We start from the raw sequence: 20784 nt of genomic DNA on the forward strand, positions 1-20784 counted from the left end.
AAACATATGGCGATACTTTTGAATTTGGTATGCATGATTATACCCTTTAAATTCAGGTGAACTTCTGAACTGTAGAATTTAATATTTTGAAAAACAAAATTAATATAATTTCATGAATGTTTTATTATAATCAGTAATTCGGTATTATATAATCAATAATTTGAATAGATCTGTTATTTAATAAAATTCAAAACATTTTTGGAATAAAATAATATAATGTGATTATTTTAAGAATTAACTGGTTATTTCTTCTGAACAAATTGAAATCCAAAGGTCACGTTTCTGCATGGATTATATTCTTGATGTGTCTGAAGAAACAAACTGTTAATGAGACTTGGAAAACCTGGAAGAAAAGGGAACAAGAAGAGATCAAAATTTAATCAATGATAAGAGTAATTTATAAAGTTAACACTATATAGTCACCAAAATGCATATTGTAAAGGGAAAGGGGATCAAAACCAGTGAGAAAATTTCAGAATAAGGTACATACAGTTGTGAATAGGAAGTCTGCAAAACGAGTCTTCAAGAATAACCCACCTGTTACCAAGTTCATGTATAGAGGAGAATAAGGAAAAACCTTTAGGTTTTAATTACATTAGCTATCACTGAGCTAGATGCCTTGACAAACTGCTGATGATTTTCTTGTTGTTGTTCGATACCTTTCTAACTATGTCATTAAATGTACAAAACTGCTTCTTTTTGTTATAGACAATGAAAGGTGGTTTGTAAAGGGTAGAAGATAAAATGCGGTGGGGATATTATCCTCTCCATTTTTTCTTAAAATATTCCAGCATGGGCCGGGCGCGGTGGCTCAAACCTGTAATCCCAGCACTTTGGGAGGCCGAGGCGGGCGGATCACGAGGTCAGGAGATCGAGACCATCCTGGCTAACACGGTGAAACCCCGTCTCTACTAAAAAAATACAAAAAACTAGCCGGGCGAGGTGGCGGGCGCCTGTAGTCCCAGCTACTCGGGAGGCTGAGGCAGGAGAATGGCGTAAACCCGGGAGGCGGAGTTTGCAGTGAGCTGAGATCTGGCCACTGCACTCCAGCCTGGGTGACAGAGCGAGACTCCTTCTCAAAAAAAAAAAAAAAAAAAAAAAAAAAAAAAAAGAAAAAAAATAAATTCCAGCATGAACGCGATAGAGAATAAACATTTAAAAACAATGATATTAATGTGTATAAAGAATGTCTTAAAAAAAAAAAAGAATGTCTTGGTCTACTACCATTTTGAGAGTAAAACTGTTACCAATTGAAGAGATGAAAACTTAGATTGGGGGTTTCATAGATCAATGCAAAGTCAAATGCTGAATCCTTATCCTATCTTTCAAAAAATGCATTATGTATTTGTTTTAGTGGCATAGTCCCTACAATAAAACTCTATTTACTCTCACAGTTTCTTTGAATCCATAGGCTGCACTTATTCTTTTTTTTTTTTTTTTTTTTTTATTGAGACGAAGTCTCGCTGTCTCCCAGGCTGGAGTGCAGTGGCTGGATTTCGGCTCACTGCAAGCTCCGCCTCCCGGGTTCACGCCATTCTCCTGCCTCAGCCTCTCGAGTAGCTGGGACTACAGGCACCCACCATCATGCCCGGCTAATTTTTTGTATTTTTAGTAGAGACGGGGTTTCACTGTGTTAGCCAGGATGGTCTCAATCTCCTGACCTCGTGATCCGCCCACCTCGGCCTCCCAAAGTGCTGGGATTACAGGCGTGAGCCACCGCGCCCAGCTGGCTGCACTTACTCTTAATAGTCTTCACTGAGACTGTAGAATAGTGTCTTGTTTCTGAAACCTAATTCTGCAGTTGACCCCTTTAGGTCATGGAATTTGTCTATTTTGTGTCTCATTGTATATTCGACATCTAGTACAGTACATGACACACAGTAAATGCCCCCCTCTCTCCAAATACATTGAATTAATGAATATATGAGTGAATAGTGGATCTTACTAAAGTCAAACATCTGCCTAGATTTCAGAAGTCTGCCAACTTGCAGACTGCCCAACATGATGCTCTTATTGTCAATATATGAACATAAATATACATGTAAAGATATCTATACATCTATAGATCTATATGTGTGTGTATATATATACACAAAGAAAGATAAAAATATAAATAGATACTAGATATCTCAAAGTAATAAAATCACTACCTCCAGGATGACCACTTATTAATAGGCTCCCCCACCTGGCTGATGAAGGGATCACCTATACAACTCTTGGATGTAAAGAGCCTCGAAGTCCTGGCTCTATTATATGAACTTATCTGATTAGGTCTCCACCTGATTGCTCTGCAGTTTATTCTGTATAGTTTATACTTAATATTTTTCATTTTTTAACATATGAACAAAATCTTACCTCTAGAGTTAAAAGTCCAAAGTTAATTCCAATTAAGGTTAACACATTAACATTATACCATGTACTGATTTTATTTTCACAACCCTAAGGAAAAGAAGTTATTCACATTGACATGGAGATGGAAATGATCTTATACGTAAATCTTTACAAAAATAAAAGGTAAACAGAGATTAGTAATTTACCAAAGTGTAAATAGTAAGTCAATATCTAACTGGAGACTGGACTTTTTAGTCCAGAAAGCTTTGTATGGCAGCAGGACATCTCAGTTGCTAATTTTAAAGGTGCTAAGATGTTATCATGTAATTAAAATCAGAATTTTATTGCATTTTGGAAAGAGATTTTCTCTTCTGCAGACTATTGTAATTCATCAGAATACAGTAATTTACCACCAGAAATTCCCCCAGTGGAGGCCTGAAACCACAGACAGTATCAAACCCTAAATATATTGTTTTTTTCTATAGAAACATATATATAATAGAGTTTAATTTATAAATTAGGCACAAGAGATTAACAACAATAACTAATAATAAAATAGAACAATTATAATAATATGCCAGCATTACTATTCTTACACTTTGGGGTCATCATTAAGTAAATTAAGGGTTCTTGAACACAGGCACTGTGATACCTCAACCGTCGTTCTGATAATGAAGATGACTACTAAGTGACTAAGGATGGGTAGCATCTGCAGTGTGAATATACTGGACAAAGGGATGACTCATGTCCCAGGAGGGACAGGGCAGGAAAACACAAGATTTCATCATACTACCCAGAACAGTGTGCAATTTAAAACTTATGATTGTTTATTTCTGGAATTTTCCACTTAATATTTTCAATGGTTGAACTCTCAGAATGTGAAACTGCAGATGGGGCAACTACTATATATACCACCACCTAAAATGGTTATTTCCCAAAGAGTAGATGCTTTTTTAAAAACTATGTAATGTTCCATTTATTTATGAATTAATTATGCAATTGAAACAATATATCTTAAGATTAGAATAAGCTTAATATGTAAACTTTACAAAGTATTAGCAGTTCTTGGGATAGAAACATCTAGTTATCAATGTCCCACACCTGTAAATCACAGTTGCTCCAGAGAACCCTTTACTCTTGCTTCTGCCACACTTACTTGAACCCATCATTGCTGGGGTCCACTCCCTTTAGTTTTTGCCTATCCTTTCACTCCTGGTGTTATAGCTCCCTTTCCAATCTTATGCACCAAGGCTTTGATAAAAGTGCCTCCTCTTTCTGAAGGACTTCTCAAGGAAGGCTGGGGAGAAAGACTGATGATATCCCAAGTTCCAAGAATACATAAATCATATACTTCCAGGAAGTTTAATTACTTTATGTATTATACACTGGAAATAACACTACAATTTACCTAACTACATGTTCAACTTAGGGAAGTAGATTAGGAATGTAGCCACCATCAACAACATTACTTTTATATCAAAATTTGCTCAGAATTCTAAATTGACTTGCAAAATAAACAAACAAAATACTATACATACTTGGAGAAGACTAGATTTATCTTTACCTCGAGGTAAGTTGCATTCAATGGCTCATCACAAAACCATTTTCTTAAAGTAGACTTTGTGCAAGAACATGGCACCTGTCCTGAATTTTCTTTGTTCTTATTCTTTATCCAGTCTGTGTAATTATGTTGGCCACAACACTGTAACTAGGAAAAAGCTTGTATGAATTTTACCATAAAATGTTCAAAATGCAGTTAATTATATGAGATTAATATTGAAGTGATTTTTGTGATGAAGATAACTCATTAATTTTTCCTCATGAATACGTAATGAATTAATAAATAAGTATATTTGTGTTTATTTAATTCATTACTTTGTTTCCGCTATTATTGTTGTTAACCATAGCTAAAGATTTCTGCTCACATTAGTGACTTGTGATTGGATAGAATTATTACATCTGAATTTTATCCAGGATAGAAGATACACTTGATATGCTTACATATAAATGATGCTTAGGGCCATAATATAAAACAATCACCTGAGCCATATCCTGCTCCTAACTATAACAGTTCTCTTTGTATTTAAAGCATATGCAGTCATACATGTTTGGTATACCTAAAAAGAGATTCAGGGTAATATCTACTTTTCTAGGATTAATGTGAGATGTTAACTTTCAATTTTGTATTGTGTGAAAATTACCATAAAGAATCAAAAGAGGATAGTAAAAATAGTCATAAAATGATCCAACTTTTAAGAAATGTCTCATTCGCAGTACTGATTCTGGAATCCTATCAAGTAGAGTTAGGAGGATATGAACGAATCAGTTTACATATTTGTCACTTAGGAAATAAGAGAAAGGTGAAGTAATTGTTTTCTAAACTTTTATGGAAAATGATAACATTAGTACTGCTTATGTTTACAATATATACCAACAATCTTTGCACAATTCTAGTAAATGCTGATAACTAAAATAGTGATTGAGAGTTAGGTTACTGAAAGTTAGCTTAAACAAACAAATCTACGTATATTATCTCAGTTATATTAATGGCTAGGAACTGACAGCTGGAATTTCACTAATAGTAGTGATATGATATACAGAATTGTTTCCTCATCATTTTCTGACCATAGAAAGGTTCACTCCTCTACTGTAAGTTGTAATGCAGTCTGAAAATACAACACATGTACGGATCATATACATAAGAGAAGACGATGATGAGTAAAAGTATTTGTAATTACATTTTGATTATCTTAAAATTTATTTCCATTATCATATGTACTAAAAATAACTATTTTTTATGTGAGGCATATAATATATCAGTAAAGAGTATAGAATCTAGTGTCAGATTGGGTGGGTTTGAATCTTGGCTCTGCCACTTATTAGATGTGCAATCCTCATTAAATTGCTAAATTTCTCAGTTTTTCATCTATAAAATGAGGATAACAGTTCCTATGTTATAGGGTTGGGAGGATTGAATTAGCTAATATATGCAAAGCACTTACAAACAAGTCTGGGACTATGTAAATGTTTGCTATTTTTTTAATTGGGCACTTATTATATTCTAGGTGCTGATCTATTTCTGTAAACCATTTGGTTGACAATACCCTTCTCTTACCCTTCCACTGCACCTGTCCGGAAAAAACCTGCACTGTGAAATAATAATCTTAAAAAATTTGCTAAAAAGTATTAGTTGCATTTATGCCGTGGATCCAAGCCTTTCTATATATCGTATATGTTACTGCATTTATTCCTGCCAACCAGAGGTAGGGGTTAGTATGCTCATTTTACGAATGTGGAACTATGAGTTTAAGAGGGTTACTTGTCCAGAACTACAAAGCTACTTCACAGCCATCCTGGTATTCGGACTCAAATGGTAACCACCATGCTGCCAGCAGAGACTACTGCTTAGACTTGTCTCCCATCAGGTGCGGCAGGATAGACTACCCCACTTGGCAAAAGACCAGCAGCACTTTTCCAGGTGAAACCAAGTTAAAATGCACATCAATTAACACAGGAGTTACAAAAGGCAGATATAACTCAAGATTTGTAAGTGGGGAGAATGCTCTTTTTGCCCAGTTTGTTTGAAAGAAATACAACAAACTCTCATTCCTCTGCCCCATCCCCTGACCTGACCTATTCTCTCTTCTTCTGCCCCACAGTGATCAACACTGACATCTAATTTTTAAGTTAATTTCATCTTACTGTTTTCTGTAAAGCATTCAGAATAGTCCACTTGTTTATATCTTCAGGCTTATCTTTAGATCCATACTCAGAAATGACAAAATCAATTTTGTCATGCCATAGTTGCTGAACCTGTAGAAAATTGTATTAAAAATGAAAATTTCATAGAAATGTATCCATAAAAATTTCATAGAAATTGATGGTTCCTCAAGAGTACCATCATGAGAGAATATTCAATATTACTTTTCTGTTTATTTCTTCTTAAAATAACTTTTTAACAATTTCAGTGGGTATCAAAGCATATGGCTTTTCAATTCGTAATCTATAGGAAGAATATATTAGGCTCATTTTACAATTAAGGAAGAAGTAATGTGCTATTCTCATGCATATCTAAGGGAAATTTCTTCTCATACTCTCAGGAAAAACACTGCAAAAGTCTTTTAAATAAGCCAAAAAAGTTTGTTGAGTGTCTTTTCAATGGACACTAGGCTTTTTCTGGCAAACTTCAACATTCCTTGATTCTGTGGGGGTCTGTACTGTACTTTTCATGATTTATAATTTATTTTACAACTTTAGAAGTTGTAGAAAACTGTGGTTATGCAAATTATACCTGGTCAAATGTATATTTTTCTCGGTGAAGGTATATTTAATTCCTTCTCTCTCCAAACCTGTTTTGCATCTATTAAGTGACGGCCTATGTAAATGTCCTCTTTGGATTCTCCTTTGAATTAATTTTTATATCGTACTGATTCTCTCATTAATTAAGATGTCAAATAAAATGATTGACTTCTGAAATCTGCGTATTTCCACAAGAATTATGATTTTTAAGTTTTAAATATTATCCTTTTGTAATACTATCAGGCCTCAGAATACAATACTCCAAAATATAGCACCTTTGTATGCTGAGTATTTTAAGCTCAAGGAAATTGAGAAAACTGCAGAAGCAGGAAGATCACTTTCTGACCTTCTCCTGCCTTTCTTCCATGAGGCAGGTCATAAAAGAATTCTCACTGGCCGGGCGTGGTGGCTCACGCCTGTAATCCCAGCACTTTGGGAGGCCGAGGCAGGTAGGCAGGTGGATCATGAGGTCAAGAGATTGAGACAATCCTTGCAAACATGGTGAAACCCCGCCTCTACTAAAAATACAAAAACTAGTTGGGCGTGGTGGTGCATGCCTGTAGTCCCAGCTACTTGGGAGACTGAGGCAGGAGAATCGCTTGAACCCGGGAAGCAGAGGTTGCAGTGAGCTGAGATGCACCACTCTACTCCAGCATGGGTGACAGAGCGAGTCTCCATCTCAAAAAAAAAAAAAAAAAAAGGAATTCTCCGACCCATTTTCCCTGAAGGTATCCTCATTCCAGAGTGGTTCTATCCTATACGCAGAAGCCAAGAAGCATCTGAACAGACAGGCCTTGCTAAATTTCTCCCAGTTTATTACCATTAGATTATATGCTTTTGTCTTCCAAACACATTTTCACATGACTATCCATGAAAATAGATTTCCTTGGATCTCTGAGTCTTTATTTTTTGGTTAAGTAAATTTGTTATGCTTTTCGTTTGTTAGTTTGTCTTTTGTTATAGGGATCTCAGCCAAGAACCTTGTGATGGATGAAGTATAACTTTTTCTCTCTACAATACTAATACAAAAATGATCAGATTTGGATGGGGATAAACAAAACTCTGCAATTTCAAAATCAAGGTAATGCAAAGGTAGAATGATTATTGTAGTAACTTAAGCATTTACAAATTTATATAATCTTTTATAACAAATTACTAATTTGGTCCTCAATAATACCAAAAGGTAGGAAGAAAAGATATTATTACCATTTTATGAATGGGAATACAGACACTCAGGGAATTTAATTATTTACTTTTGTTTACAAGGAGCTGAGACTTTAAATATGATCATTTGAGTACTAGTCTAATGATTTTTACTGAATTATGCTATCTTTGACAATAAAAACTAAGTAACTGGTGGGAATATCACAATAATTATAAAAGGCATGTAAACTAAAATCTTACTTAGTTACTTATATATCTGTATTTTAATACATTTAAGAAGACTAGAATAATGAAAAGGAGAATTTAAATCTATTTTATACTCTGTTCATTTTTATTTTTATTTTTATTTATTTATTTTTTTTGAGGCAGAGTCTCGCTCTGTCGCCCGGTCTGGAGTGCAGTGGCCGGATCTCAGCTCACTGCAAGCTCCGCCTCCCGGGTTTACGCCATTCTTCTGCCTCAGCCTCCCGAGTAGCTGGGACTACAGGCGCCCGCCACCTCGCCCGGCTAGTTTTTGTATTTTTTTTTTTTTTTTTTTTTTTTTTTTTTTTGAGACGGAGTCTCGCTTTGTCGCCCAGGCTGGAGTGCAGTGGCCGGATCTCAGCTCACTGCAAGCTCCGCCTCCCGGGTTCACGCCATTCTCCTGCCTCAGCCTCCCGAGTAGCTGGGACTACAGGCGCCCACCAGGTCGCCCGGCTAGTTTTTTGTATTTTTAGTAGAGACGGGGTTTCATCGTGTTAGCCAGGATGGTCTCGATCTCCTGACCTCGTGATCCGCCCATCTCGGCCTCCCAAAGTGCTGGGATTACAGGCTTGAGCCACCGCGCCCGGCCTAGTTTTTGTATTTTTAGTAGAGACGGGGTTTCACCGTGTTAGCCAGGATGGTCTCGATCTCCTGACCTCGTGATCCGCCCGTCTCGGCCTCCCAAAGTGCTGGGATTACAGGCTTGAGCCACCGCGCCCGGCCCGTCATTTTTATTTAGAATAAATAAAATATATAGTGTTGTTGGCAGTGTGTGGGGGGTGAAACTTATGGCCTCGTTTTGTTTCTAAAACGTTATTTGGGAGATCCAGAGTGCATATAAATGACAACTTCATACATAAGTACTTTCATATGTAACCTATGTGACTAATGTATAAATAAAATTCCTTTATGCTTACTCAATTTGGTAAGCATCTATTAAAGGCCTAGTGTATCTTCCACACTGAGTTAGGTACTGTAAATGACATAAAAGATTTAGAGGCTCTTAAGAACTTAATCCAGTTTGAATGCAGAACACAAATTGATGTAAACAAAGATGTTAGCTCTGGGGTCAGCTAATGAGTATTTGAGTCTAGGCTCTGTCATTTGGCCATGAAATACTTTAACAAGCATTTCTAATCTCAAAGCCTCAGTTTTCTCTTCTCTAAAGCAGGACTTACGGTGCATCTCTAGGGGTTGCTATGAGGATTAATAATACAATGGCTATAGTGTTTATCACAGTCTCTGGCACATGGTAGTTATTAATCAGTTCTTATTTCCAATATAGAGAGAGATACAGGAGTCTGTGCATAACATTGAAGCAAATATGGGTGACTGATAAACTATATTTACATGTTGATAGCTCTTATGTGTCATATTTATGTTCTACCATGAGGTTGAAAAATCTGAGGATGATAGATTGGGATATGGTGTTTTGCCAGCAAAACAGCTTTCTAAAACTTAACTGCTGCAGCCAACATACCTTTAAAACTCACACACACACACATACACACACACACACACACACACATTTTAGATGTGGAGAAAAGTAATTTTAGGTCTAAATGCCAAGCCATTAACAGTAGGCATTGGATGATGAGCTGTCCAGTAAAGAATGAAGTTGGAGGGCAATGGTGTCATACAGGAAAGATATTTTTTTGAACTTTGGCCATTACAGAGGAGTATAGATAGATATAAAGAAAATCTAGGAACCATATAAATTAATCAAGAAATCCTTCAAGATTAAGTAAGGTGAGGGAAGAGAACTCTTGAGTAGCTACTCTACAACTGAAACTTGACACACTGTCAGTTAATGACAACTCTGTAAGGTAGGTAGGTATTAATTATATTTTACAGATAAGGACCTAGGCTCAGAGCTGTAAAGTAGGTTGTTGATCCCTAATCATATTCATATCTGTATGACTTCAAGTACATATTCATCTTACTATAGGACAATTAATCTCCCATGATACAAGATAGACCTTGACTGAACTGAAATACTGAAATTTCTTAAAGGATGAAAAGTAACTGTAGGTTGTAACAGGTAAGTTTTGTTGACCAAAAGTTTTTCCAGGCTTATTGTATGCTGTTTTGAACTAAATTTGATAAACCTAAATCTTGCTCTAATTAATGTAATCACTCATCACTCTACCTGCGGAAAATACAGGAATTATTCAGTATGTCTTGTTTAAGTGAAATTGCTAAATTTCAAATTAGTTAGAGTCTAAATTTGTTTCTTTGCAAAAATATAATACCGTGATTGGGTCAGTAGTGGTAGCCAGAGTTGGTAGGAGGAGATGGGTGAAAATTTGAACTTCTAAATCTCAGTATCACCTCCTCTTCCTCAATACTGTTTGATATTTAAAGCTACTTTCTAATCATATGTAAATGGAGTTTAAGGCAAGTTCCCCTATCTACCCTTTTCTGTCTGACTCCTGGCCCCTTCCTATACTCTAGTATTTTCATTGAATATTATTTTCCCCTAAATAAATTTACCTTTGGCTTTTAATATAGGATCAATAATCTCAATACTCTAAGGTATCCAATTTCCTTTGAACTTCAAATAACAGGATATATTGATAAGGATTTACTTTCCATACCTCCTCTTTCTTTGTGAAGATGACTGCTGAAAGTACAACCTGAACACCAAAGACCCATGTTATCAATACTGCATACTAAAACAAAAGAAAAATAGAGATGATGACTATGCTACTAATATATATTTTGTATGCTCAAATAATAGGAAAACACACACCACTGGAAATATGCAACCATAAAGTATATATGGGTATTGCTGAGGCTTCCTGCCTTCACAAATATGAATGAAATTAGGGAAATAGCAAGGCAAAGTAAAAAACAAACGAACATTTAGGTAAGAGCAAGAGAGAAAGAAGTGATAGTAATTAATGAGCACCTTGGTCCAATAGAGTTGCCAATGATGCCATCTTAATTCAGTTATAAAACTATTATAGGGTGAATTTAATTATCTTCACCTCACATTATTTTGCTGAAACTAAAGACTCACTAAATTTCTGATGTACTATTTAAACCCATGCAGAAAGTATAACAAAAGCAACTGCAATAATAAAACTTAATTCTGTACATACATTTGGACTATTTCCTGAAAACTAAAAATACTTGTATCTAAACCAAATAAAATAATTTTTTATATTTATAGGCTGTTTAATTTTTAAAAAAATATACGGCCACTTTAGTCTTCTTCATAGCTATTGTCAACCTAAAAAAAAGGCACAAAAGAAAATTATCTCTAAATATGTTGAGTTATTCAAGAATAAGAAATAAAGATTTATAGTCCAGATTGCATGAAATGGTAAACTACCAGTTCATTCTGTGAGGAGAGGGTAGAGAGAAGTATTTAGTAGCAAAAAGGGTGAGATTGACATAAACTGCTTAGAAACAGAGTTTATTGGTTCTAAAGATTCAAAGCCAGAGTTGTTGCCAGTTCACTGGTAGAGATGCCATGACTGGTCAAGTGCTCTTCCAAGAACATCTTATCGGAATTACTGCAGTCCTAAGGAATATCAAGTCATAAACATTATAAAAGCAGGAGATGACTGAAGTCAGTTTCCAGCTGGGAGTTCTCAGAAAGTCCTTAGAAACAGTATTTATTTCAGACATGTAGCATAAGCCTCCTCTCCTTTAGACTTTACTGGCTCTATTTTGTCTGGGTCTGACAAAAGTGATTTCCTGCTGGTATCAGCAACTTTTACACAGCACATATTAATATATAAGATTTAGAATTCAGCTGGGTGCCGTGGCTCACGGCTGTAATCCCAGCACTTTGGGAGGCCAAGGCGGGCAGATTCCTTCAGGTCAGGAGTTCAAGACCAGCCTGGCCCACATGGTAAAATCCTGTCTCTACTAAAAATACAAAAATTAGGCGGGCATGGTGGCTCGCACCTGTAATTCCAGCTACTTGGGAATCTGAGGCAGGGGAATCGCTTGAAGCTGGAAGGTAGAGGTTGCAGTAAGCCGAGATTGTGCTACTGCACTCCAGCCTAGCGACAGAGCGAGACTTCATCTCAAAAAAACAAAAAAGAAAAAAGGAAAAACAAGATTTAGAATTCATAATAATTTTAAAAGTAAGCGGTCTGAATATTTACTAGGCAAAATATAAGTACTAATGATTTACTTTATTATTTATTTACTTTTTACTTGGCCCTCACAGAGAGAAAAATTATTTAATTACACATATTTTATACATTTAATACCTTAAAATATCAGACCAAAATTTTCTTCTTGGCATAAGTTATGTTTCCTAGTTTCAGAGAAAAAAAAATTCAGAGACAAAAACGTGCTCTTTACATCTATTTAGATGTTCAGATTTTTAACTTCTACATGCAATATCTCACTTAATCTTATACTAATAAGGGATTGGGAACAGTAGGAAAAATTGTATGAAACTTTTTTTTTTTTTTTTGAGATGGAGTCTGCTCTGTGGCCCGGGCTGGAGTGCAGTGACGCAATTTCTGTTCACTGAAACCTTCGCCTCCTGGGTTCAAGCGATTCTCATGCCTCAGCCTCCCTAGTAGCTGGGATTACCAGTGCCCACCACCACGCCAGGCTAATTTTTGTGTTTTTAGTAGAGACGGGGTTTCACCGTGGTGGCCGGGCTGGTCTCCAACTACTGACCTCAGGTGATCTGCCTGCCTTGGCCTCCCAAAATTGCTGGGATTACAGGTGTGAGCCATCTTAGATCAGAGTAGGAGTATGTAAAATCACCTTTAAGACATGGAGTAGCTTTTTTTTTTTTTTTTTTGACGGAGTTTTGCTCTTTTTGCCCAGGCTGGAGTGCAATGGTGCGATCTCAGCTCACTGCCACCTCCACCTCCCGGGTTCAAGCAATTCTCCTGCTTCAGCCTCCCAAGTAGCTGGGATTACAGGTGCCTGCCACCATGCCCGGCTAATTTTTTGTATTTTTAGAAGAGACAGGGTTTCACCATGTTGGCCAGGATGGTCTTGATTTCTTGACCTTGTGATCCGCCCGCCTCGGCCTCCCAAAGTGCTGGGATTACAGGTGTGAACCACCGTGCCCAAGACGTGGAATAGCTTTTAGGCCTATAATATTTGCCCATAAGTTGACTGTGTGAATTAATTTGGTTCAGGGAAAAATAGATTCATCAGAAAAATATTGGTAAATTCAGAGAGTGTCACAATGGCCAAATTAGCAGTACCCTTCCATGGAATGTCTAGAAGGAATGGTGGTATCTTGGTTCCAGGCCCTAATCTGTCAGATCCTATGTTCATGTGTATCCTTATAATGATATCTATTAGGCTTTCTCATTCAGATGCCATTAATATTTGAATTATATGAGGCAGAAACTTAGGAAATGTTTGTTTTTCTCCCTCTACTTTTCCTCTTCCTTTCCTATCCTCTACCCCCTACATTGTAACATTGTATAAGTAGTAGACTCTGCATTTCCTTTGCCTACATGGAAATTTGTGACAAGAAGAAAAAATCAAGATTTTCTTGTAAGCCATTTCTGTCCTGGTTTTTATATCCCAAATCTGAAGCTCAGTGAGAAAATTATGCTAAGGATCCTGGAAAGAGAGAAAGATAAGATTTGAGAAGAAAGGGTTGGCCTTGGAGGAGAAGAATAGGAGAGAGTAAAGTCTCTTCTTAGACTAAAAAGATTTTGAGGTGGAATCTGGATGTCTGTGGGTTTTCAGAGCAACAGCATAGTCCTTGGAATCCTGGCACTGCCCTGGTAAGGTGGTAAAACCCCAGAGGGAAATCAGGGTCCATACCTAAAATGCCTGTCCCAGGGTAATATTCAAATAATAGTAGAAATTACTATTAATAGGCAGCAACTGATTCCTATGCCAGGTGTACCTCCTAATTGCTGTGTCACTAGGGAGGCTCACTGTCTCAGGGAAGGAAGACTGAAGGAATGGAACTGAGGTATTGGTTATTTACCAATATTTCACAAAAGGGTTTCACTGGTATGCCTGTACTTGTAAATACTGGATGAATAGCAGCCCTACCTTTGCCACCCACACCTTTCAAAGAGCAGAGTGGCTACACCTGAAGGGACCTTGTGACCTGGGAAAGTGAGTGTGTTTGTGGTAAGTAGCATAGACTGGTAACTAGTGTCCAGGGTGACCACCCAGACTTGCTCCATAATAGCTCAGTGTCTCTGCATTCTTCCTGGTAAGGGACAAAATGACAGCAGCTGAACTTCCTATCTGCTTGGTTGCAAATTAAAATCAATTTGATTTAGAGAAAAATGTAAAGGCTATATTTCATCTGAGTATGTGAATTGGGATCCATAACTGCCACATGTATGGTAATTGGCTCATGTCCAGGTCAGTACTCTGGAATATAGTTTGTCTTTTCACATTACAAGCCTTGAGAGAAATAGTGCACAAGCCAGATGCTACAGTCTGCCTCTTTCAGTAATTATAGTTCTCTTTTAAAAATAACAATTTGTGATCTCAATTATAAGTTACCTTTCATGGCAATGATAGACACTATTATTAAAGAGGGGAGGAAAAGAGTGGGGCAAGGGTTGAAAAAGTAACTGCTGGTTACTGTGCTCACTCACTAGCTGGGTCACAGGATCAATCGAATTCCAAACCTCAGCATCATGCAATATACCCATGTAATAAACTTTCACGTGTACCCTGAATATACAATAAAAGTTGAAATTATAAAAAAATACATACATACGTAAGTTACCTTTCCTCGTGCCATGCCCACAAAGAGAAAAATGTGCTGACTATAGATCATGTTTCTTTTACCCTGGTAAGCTACATTGCTCATTGACTTAAATATACTTTATTCTAATTCTAGCCTTTGGATTCTTAAGTTTGGTGAATTGTAGTTCACCCTAGGAGACAGAGAGTCCTATTGACTCTGTGTTGAAAAGTAAATGTCCGAATGTGCTGAGGTACAGATTCAGTTCATAGAAAACTCACTGAGAAAGTCCTATCTGGAAAAGTGACTTTGTTGGAGGGAGGAGGGTGTGCTTCATTTGAATTGCTCTAAGGACATACTCTACTGCAGTGCCATGGTAATATAAGTCACTATTCATTTGTGTAACTTAGATACTTAAAAATCTAAGATAAAAATTCAAGCTATTGACTTAAAATACGTACCACAATTAGGAGCCATCTGATTTCGTTGTGAATTCCTATATAACCCAATAGACAAAAAAGAACAGTAGAAGACCCCACTCCAATCAAAATTTGAGAAATAGATACTATGAAGTGATTATTTTCATCTGTGAAAAGAACAAAATTACTTATTATGAAGTGGTATTTTTATATGAAGTGGTATTTTATTTTCTATTTAACAATAATTACAGCAACCAAAAGTTTTTCTGAGCAGCTGTTGCCAAACCACCAGGATTCTCTCTCTATCCCTCTGTCTCTCTTTCTCTCTCTTTCTCTGTCTCTCAATTTTTGACCTCATGTACCAGCTCTTACTTTTAGAAACAACCTTTCTTCCTGTTCTGACATGAAGAGAATTTCTTAAATTTCAGATATCTTTACCCTTATCCTCCCTGTCTTCTATGATAGAAGAAATTTTTTTTCTAAGATCTCATCTATGTCTAATGTATATTCAAACATTCATGTATTCATTCATTCATCAAAAATCTTTAGAACGTAATATGTGTGAGTTAGATGTATACACCCTGAATTTATTGCTAATATGATCCCTTTCAAACTATATTTTAGTTTTCCCCATCTAGACTGTGAGCCCTCAGTGCTAGATATTATATATATTTATCCAGTCAACAGGCTGCCTGTTGAATGCTTGGTGCTGTGGCACAAACAGCAGAACAGTAAATGCTCAACAAATGATTGTTTTAAAAAAGAAGGATGGATAAATGAATTAAATATGTGGGAGGTGTTATGGGAGAACAGTGTAGGCAGTGGTGTGCTGGAGTGAGCTTGTATTGGCTCATAAAAGCCAATTGTGATATTTTCAGGAAATCTGCAAGCCAAGTGAATTCACTTTGACACCTTCAAACTGGCCATTGAGGAACTGCTTTTATCATGTCAATCATGTGCTATATACATTAAAACATTGTAAACTACAGTGTATTTAAAAGTACAGTGCTAGTTAGAATTAAAACAATGAGAAGAGAAAAGAGAAACCATCTTCCTCCTAAAATCTCCCAGTGTTCTTCTTCTCAGTTTAAGGAGTCACTACAGGTTATATCTTCTACCTATTTAAACCATGGAAATGGGCAGATGCCATAAATCAGTATTCTCCATTCCAGAACTGGTTGTTAAACATTTGCCGGCGTACTACTGCGAACAGAAGCACCTAAACCAGCTGGGGGAGAAGGTTAGAAGGTTTGGGCAAGGCTGCTGGAAAAGGTAACATCTGAGCATAGGCTGTATTGGTCACTGGAAATATCCAGGTTGGAACGGTGGAGCATTTCTGAGACATCCAGCAGCACAGGGTGGCTAAGAAACTCAGCTTTGTTTCCACTTACAGTTTGAGTCAGATGAGACTAAAAATGTTTTCAGGGGTGAAATTATAGGCACTTTGTTTTTCAGTCTTCTTCACTGAAATAAAGCTCCATGAGAATAGGAACTTTATTTTGTTTGCTCACTACCATATCCTCAGCGTTTAGGGCAATGACTGACACAGAGAAGATGCTTAGTAATATTTGCTATATGAGTAAATAGTGGCGATAGGGAGTCAGATTAAAGCTTTTAATAGGAAAGTTACATGTTTAAAATTGCATTTTTAATTTTTCTTTTTAAAGTGACAACTAATAATTGTACATATTCATAGGTGTTGTTTTTATACAGATCTATATTAGTCTATGCCTTCCCTACTTTATCGTAAACCATCTTCCTCCTAAAATCTCCCAGTGTTCTTCTTCTCAGTTTAAGGGGTCACTACAGGTTATATCTTCTACCTATGCTTTGAATTCTCACAATATTTTAGTGATCAGATCAGAGTAATTAGCATATCCATTCATCTCAAATATGTATCATTTTTGTGTGTTGGGAATAATCAGTATTCTTCTAGCTATTTGTGACTATGTAATACATTATTGTTAACTACAGTCATCCTACAGTAGTATAGAACACTAGAACTTTTTTCTTCTATCTAGCTGTAATTTTGTATCCTTTAACAAATCTCTGCAACTGATGAAGACTTTCAGAGGGAATGCTAGACAACACTTGATAAATTCCAGAGAAATACTGCCACCTGCTGAATAAATTGTGTATACAACTGTTTAAAATGGAATGTCTGTTTCACTGAGAGATAAACAAAAATAGATACATACCAAAAGCTGTTAAAAAATTATTTCTATCTAATAAAAGCCATGCACCAAATCCCATGAATATAAGTCCAAGAACCTAAAAAAAGAAAGTCAATGCTTATTTTTTTTTGTAATTGCCTAACAATAGATACATTTTCTTTACTATATAATTATGAAGATTCTTACCAGGAAAGCTCCATTAATGAGATTAAGAAAGTACTTAATAATTATTGTTTTGTTATTTCTTAACATTATTTTTCTTCCAAGATATGGATGATTCTGAAAAGACAACCATAACTTTTTTTATAAACATTCTACACAATAACTTTAAATATTTTGCCCTACTTATGTTCTTTATTTGCACATTTTTCTTCTCAAGTCAGTTATCAGTATAACATACTCCCATCTCTAAATGAAAGGACATATTGAAGGTATCTTGAAACTGTACCTTGTCTGCATTTTTTTTCTTTTTACTAGAGAGTATCTGTACTTAAAATAATAAATATATATCTGCAATGCTTTTACTAGGCAATCAAGACTAAGAAGATAGTTGTGTAATAAGTCAAGCAGCCTTACTGAACTTGCAGTTTCAAAAAGCATAAGATATTTTGTTTTCAGTCTTATTGTATTTGTAAATGTTTATTTTAATCCTAACCATTAGATGGCCAGGAAATTTTCCAGTCTTAATATACCTTGTTCCCCTGGCTGGAAAGTTTTCCTCACTTCTGCATGCCCCTTCTCAGAATAATATTAGCTCCTCACTGAGGTGTTGGTTTGGGGATTTTTCTCTTAACCCAATTTGTTGCCTTTCAACTTTCTCATTGACCTGTCTTCTTCCCCACAGACAGTCAGGGATATTTAGGTGGCGAGAGTATATCTTATATACCAATATAACCTCCAGGTTTAGCACACAGTAGGTACTTGATATATATTTGTCGAATGCATGAATGGATACATGAATTAAATTACTTAATCTATAATTTAATTTGGTATGCAGTATATTAAAAAAACTAAAGTAGCTTTCATCAAAACTTATTTTCCAGATAGTCAATTTTCCTAAAACTTTCATGGAAAAATCAATACTTACTCCATTGGTTTTTGGTGCTGTTTAATAGAGATGAAAGTTTCAAATCTAATCTTGAGTATGTTCCCACATTTTCTCTTTTCTCTTCTCATTGTTTTAATTCTAACTAGCACTATACTTTTAAACATACTGTAGTTTACAATGTTTTAATATATATAGTGCATGATTGACATGATAGAAGCAGATTTAATAAGATTATTTTAAAGCTATTTTTCTGTCCCTAATTAGGCAGAAACCAATTTGTTTGTTGAACTGAAGGATGCTTTGAAAAGTGGAAAAATAAGAGATGTCTACATTAGTCTATGTACTACCTTCCCTACTTTATCATAAATCATAGGCCGGGCGCGGTGGCTCAAGCCTGTAATCCCAGCATTTTGGGAGGCCGAGACGGGCGGATCACGAGGTCAGGAGATCAAGACCATCCTGGCTAACACGGTGAAACCCCGTCTCTACTAAAAAATACAAAAATCTATCCGGGCGAGGTGGCGGGCGCCTGTAGTCCCAGCTACTCGGGAGGCTGAGGCAGGAGAATGGCGTGAACCCGGGAGGCGGAAGTTGCAGTGAGCTGAGATCCGGCCACTGCGCTCCAGCCTGGGCGACAGAGCGAGACTCCGTCTCAAAAAAAAAAAAAAAAAAAAACCATCTTCCTCCTAAAATGTCCCAGTGTTCTTCTCTGTTTAAGGAGACACTACAGGTTATATCTTCTACCTATGCTTTGAATTCTGTTGCTGTCATTTGGTTTTTCTACTTTGCATCCTATTGTCTTATTCCTTCATTCCTCTAATGCCTGGCATGTTTTGATGGTACACTCAGTTGGAAAGACTGCCTGATTTTTATTTCAGTTTATTTCAAAGATGCTATAAATCTACATTTTTGGTTCCAATTCGATTTACTGCCACATGTGGAAAGCTCCCTCACAGCCTGAACAAGAAGATAGGCACAAGGTCTTGGCCCCTGTCTGTGAACAAGAAAGAGAATGGAGACTAATGAACCAGAAAGCTCTGTAGTAACTCTGATGTGAAATGTTGAAGGCATGGACTTGAGTGTTGATGTGGTAATAGTTAGTATGTGAGGCAGGGTCAAGCTGCAATGCTTTATCAAAGGACCCAAATACAGAAATAAACTTTTATTTATCTCTTAGTTCAAAGTAGGTGATTGGTTCGCTTCTAGGAAATCATGTTAGAAATTTGGAGCTAACTCTGGCCTATTTAACATGTGGCTTCCAAATTGGCTCCAGGTGCCATCTTTTATAGCGCACAGAAGGGAAAGGGGATAAGTAAACTCAGGCAGGCATCTTTTAAGCAAGTGAGGTTGAAGTTGTACACTTCTCTTCTGTTTATATTTCACCAGCACAGACTTGGTCCCACAGCAATACTCAACTTCAGTTGAAGGCAACCATGTACCCAGGATAAAGAAAAGAAAATAGATAGGGTGGTGAGGGTCAAACAAAATGCCCACTGGTCAGAAAAGGCCAATTACAAAACATAATTAGAAAAAAAAGAGAGCTTGGATTAAACTTTAATATGCTTTACCGTGGAAAAGAATCAAAGACAATCAGGAAGATTCCTGTAGGATGGGAAAACAAAAGAATAATGGTAATCACTGGAAATTTAAAAATTGGGGAAAATGGTTTAGAAGAAAAATTCATAAATTCAATATTTCATGATGGAATTTGAAGTGGTAAAGGATATCTATCAGTTATGTCTCATAAGCACTGTGAATGGAGTACAGATAAATGGGTAGCATAGGCTGTACAGACTTGAAAGTCATTCATAGAGAACCAACGTCATGGGTGTGAATGAAAGAGAAGAGACATTGTCTATAGATGGAAATGGGCAGAGGTTTGATGGTAGAGAATGAAATGATACAACTAAGAATTTGGAATTTTTAAAGCCGACTTTTATAGAAGTCAAAAGGGGTGAGAACTTAGTAAGCTCAAAGGTAGGCAACGTGGTAAGGAAGATGTATATGGTAATTTCAAAACTGTGGTTCAAGGTTTACCAAGTTAAAACACAACAAACTGTGCATCCAAGCAACGATTCAAAGAAGCCTATGACTATGTTTACAAAGAATGGTAACATGAGATGGTCATGTGTTGGCTTTTTCAGCCATAAGCTCCACATACTGGAAACAACGTCAATGAGAATAATGATGTGCCAACACAAAGGTACACAATAAGTTAAGTGTAGTTCTTATTTAAATATTTGTAGTGTGAAAGGTCTATATTTTCTTTTGCTATAAACAAATAATTTGTTTCTAACTTAATTAAATAAGGTCCAGGTGTGGCATTTATTTTGTTCAGTTCCTGACTAGTGAATTGATGTTGAAAGTTCAACAGCAGAGATGCTATAGGAATGGACAACTTACAATAATTAATCTATTTATAAGTGTTATTTTTTATTAGTTTAATAAACT

The 20784-nt window shown here is 36.3% G+C and overlaps 1 protein-coding gene across 1 annotated transcript; it reads right to left on the reverse strand.

The window, feature by feature from the left end:
* Positions 1-274: 274 nt before the first annotated feature.
* On the reverse strand, positions 275-17537 carry TSPAN19 (tetraspanin 19). Its single transcript, XM_010355541.2, has 8 exons — positions 17472-17537; positions 17310-17382; positions 15154-15278; positions 10635-10709; positions 6034-6144; positions 3896-4039; positions 2356-2439; positions 275-343 (listed from the first exon to the last, which is right to left on the reverse strand). The coding sequence occupies exons 1-8, from the start codon at positions 17535-17537 to the stop codon at positions 275-277; spliced, it is 747 nt and encodes a 248-aa protein (XP_010353843.1).
* Positions 17538-20784: the final 3247 nt, after the last annotated feature.

This window comes from Rhinopithecus roxellana, chromosome 10 (assembly GCF_007565055.1).
Source record: "Rhinopithecus roxellana isolate Shanxi Qingling chromosome 10, ASM756505v1, whole genome shotgun sequence".
NCBI classification, from domain to species: Eukaryota; Metazoa; Chordata; class Mammalia; order Primates; family Cercopithecidae; genus Rhinopithecus; species Rhinopithecus roxellana.

What these genes read in the sequence shown, in the direction of transcription:
- TSPAN19 (XM_010355541.2), bottom strand. Translation starts at nt 17,537, where the DNA reads ATGTTAAGAAATAACAAAACAATAATTATTAAGTACTTTCTTAATCTC. An exon ending in TCATTAATGGAGCTTTCCTG is followed by an intron (nt 17,383 to 17,471) that starts GTAAGAATCTTC and finishes TTCTTTTTTTAG; the next exon opens with GTTCTTGGACTTATATTCAT. An exon ending in TTGGACTTTTAACTCTAGAG is followed by an intron (nt 344 to 2,355) that starts GTAAGATTTTGT and finishes CTTTTCTTCCAG; the next exon opens with GTTTTCCAAGTCTCATTAAC.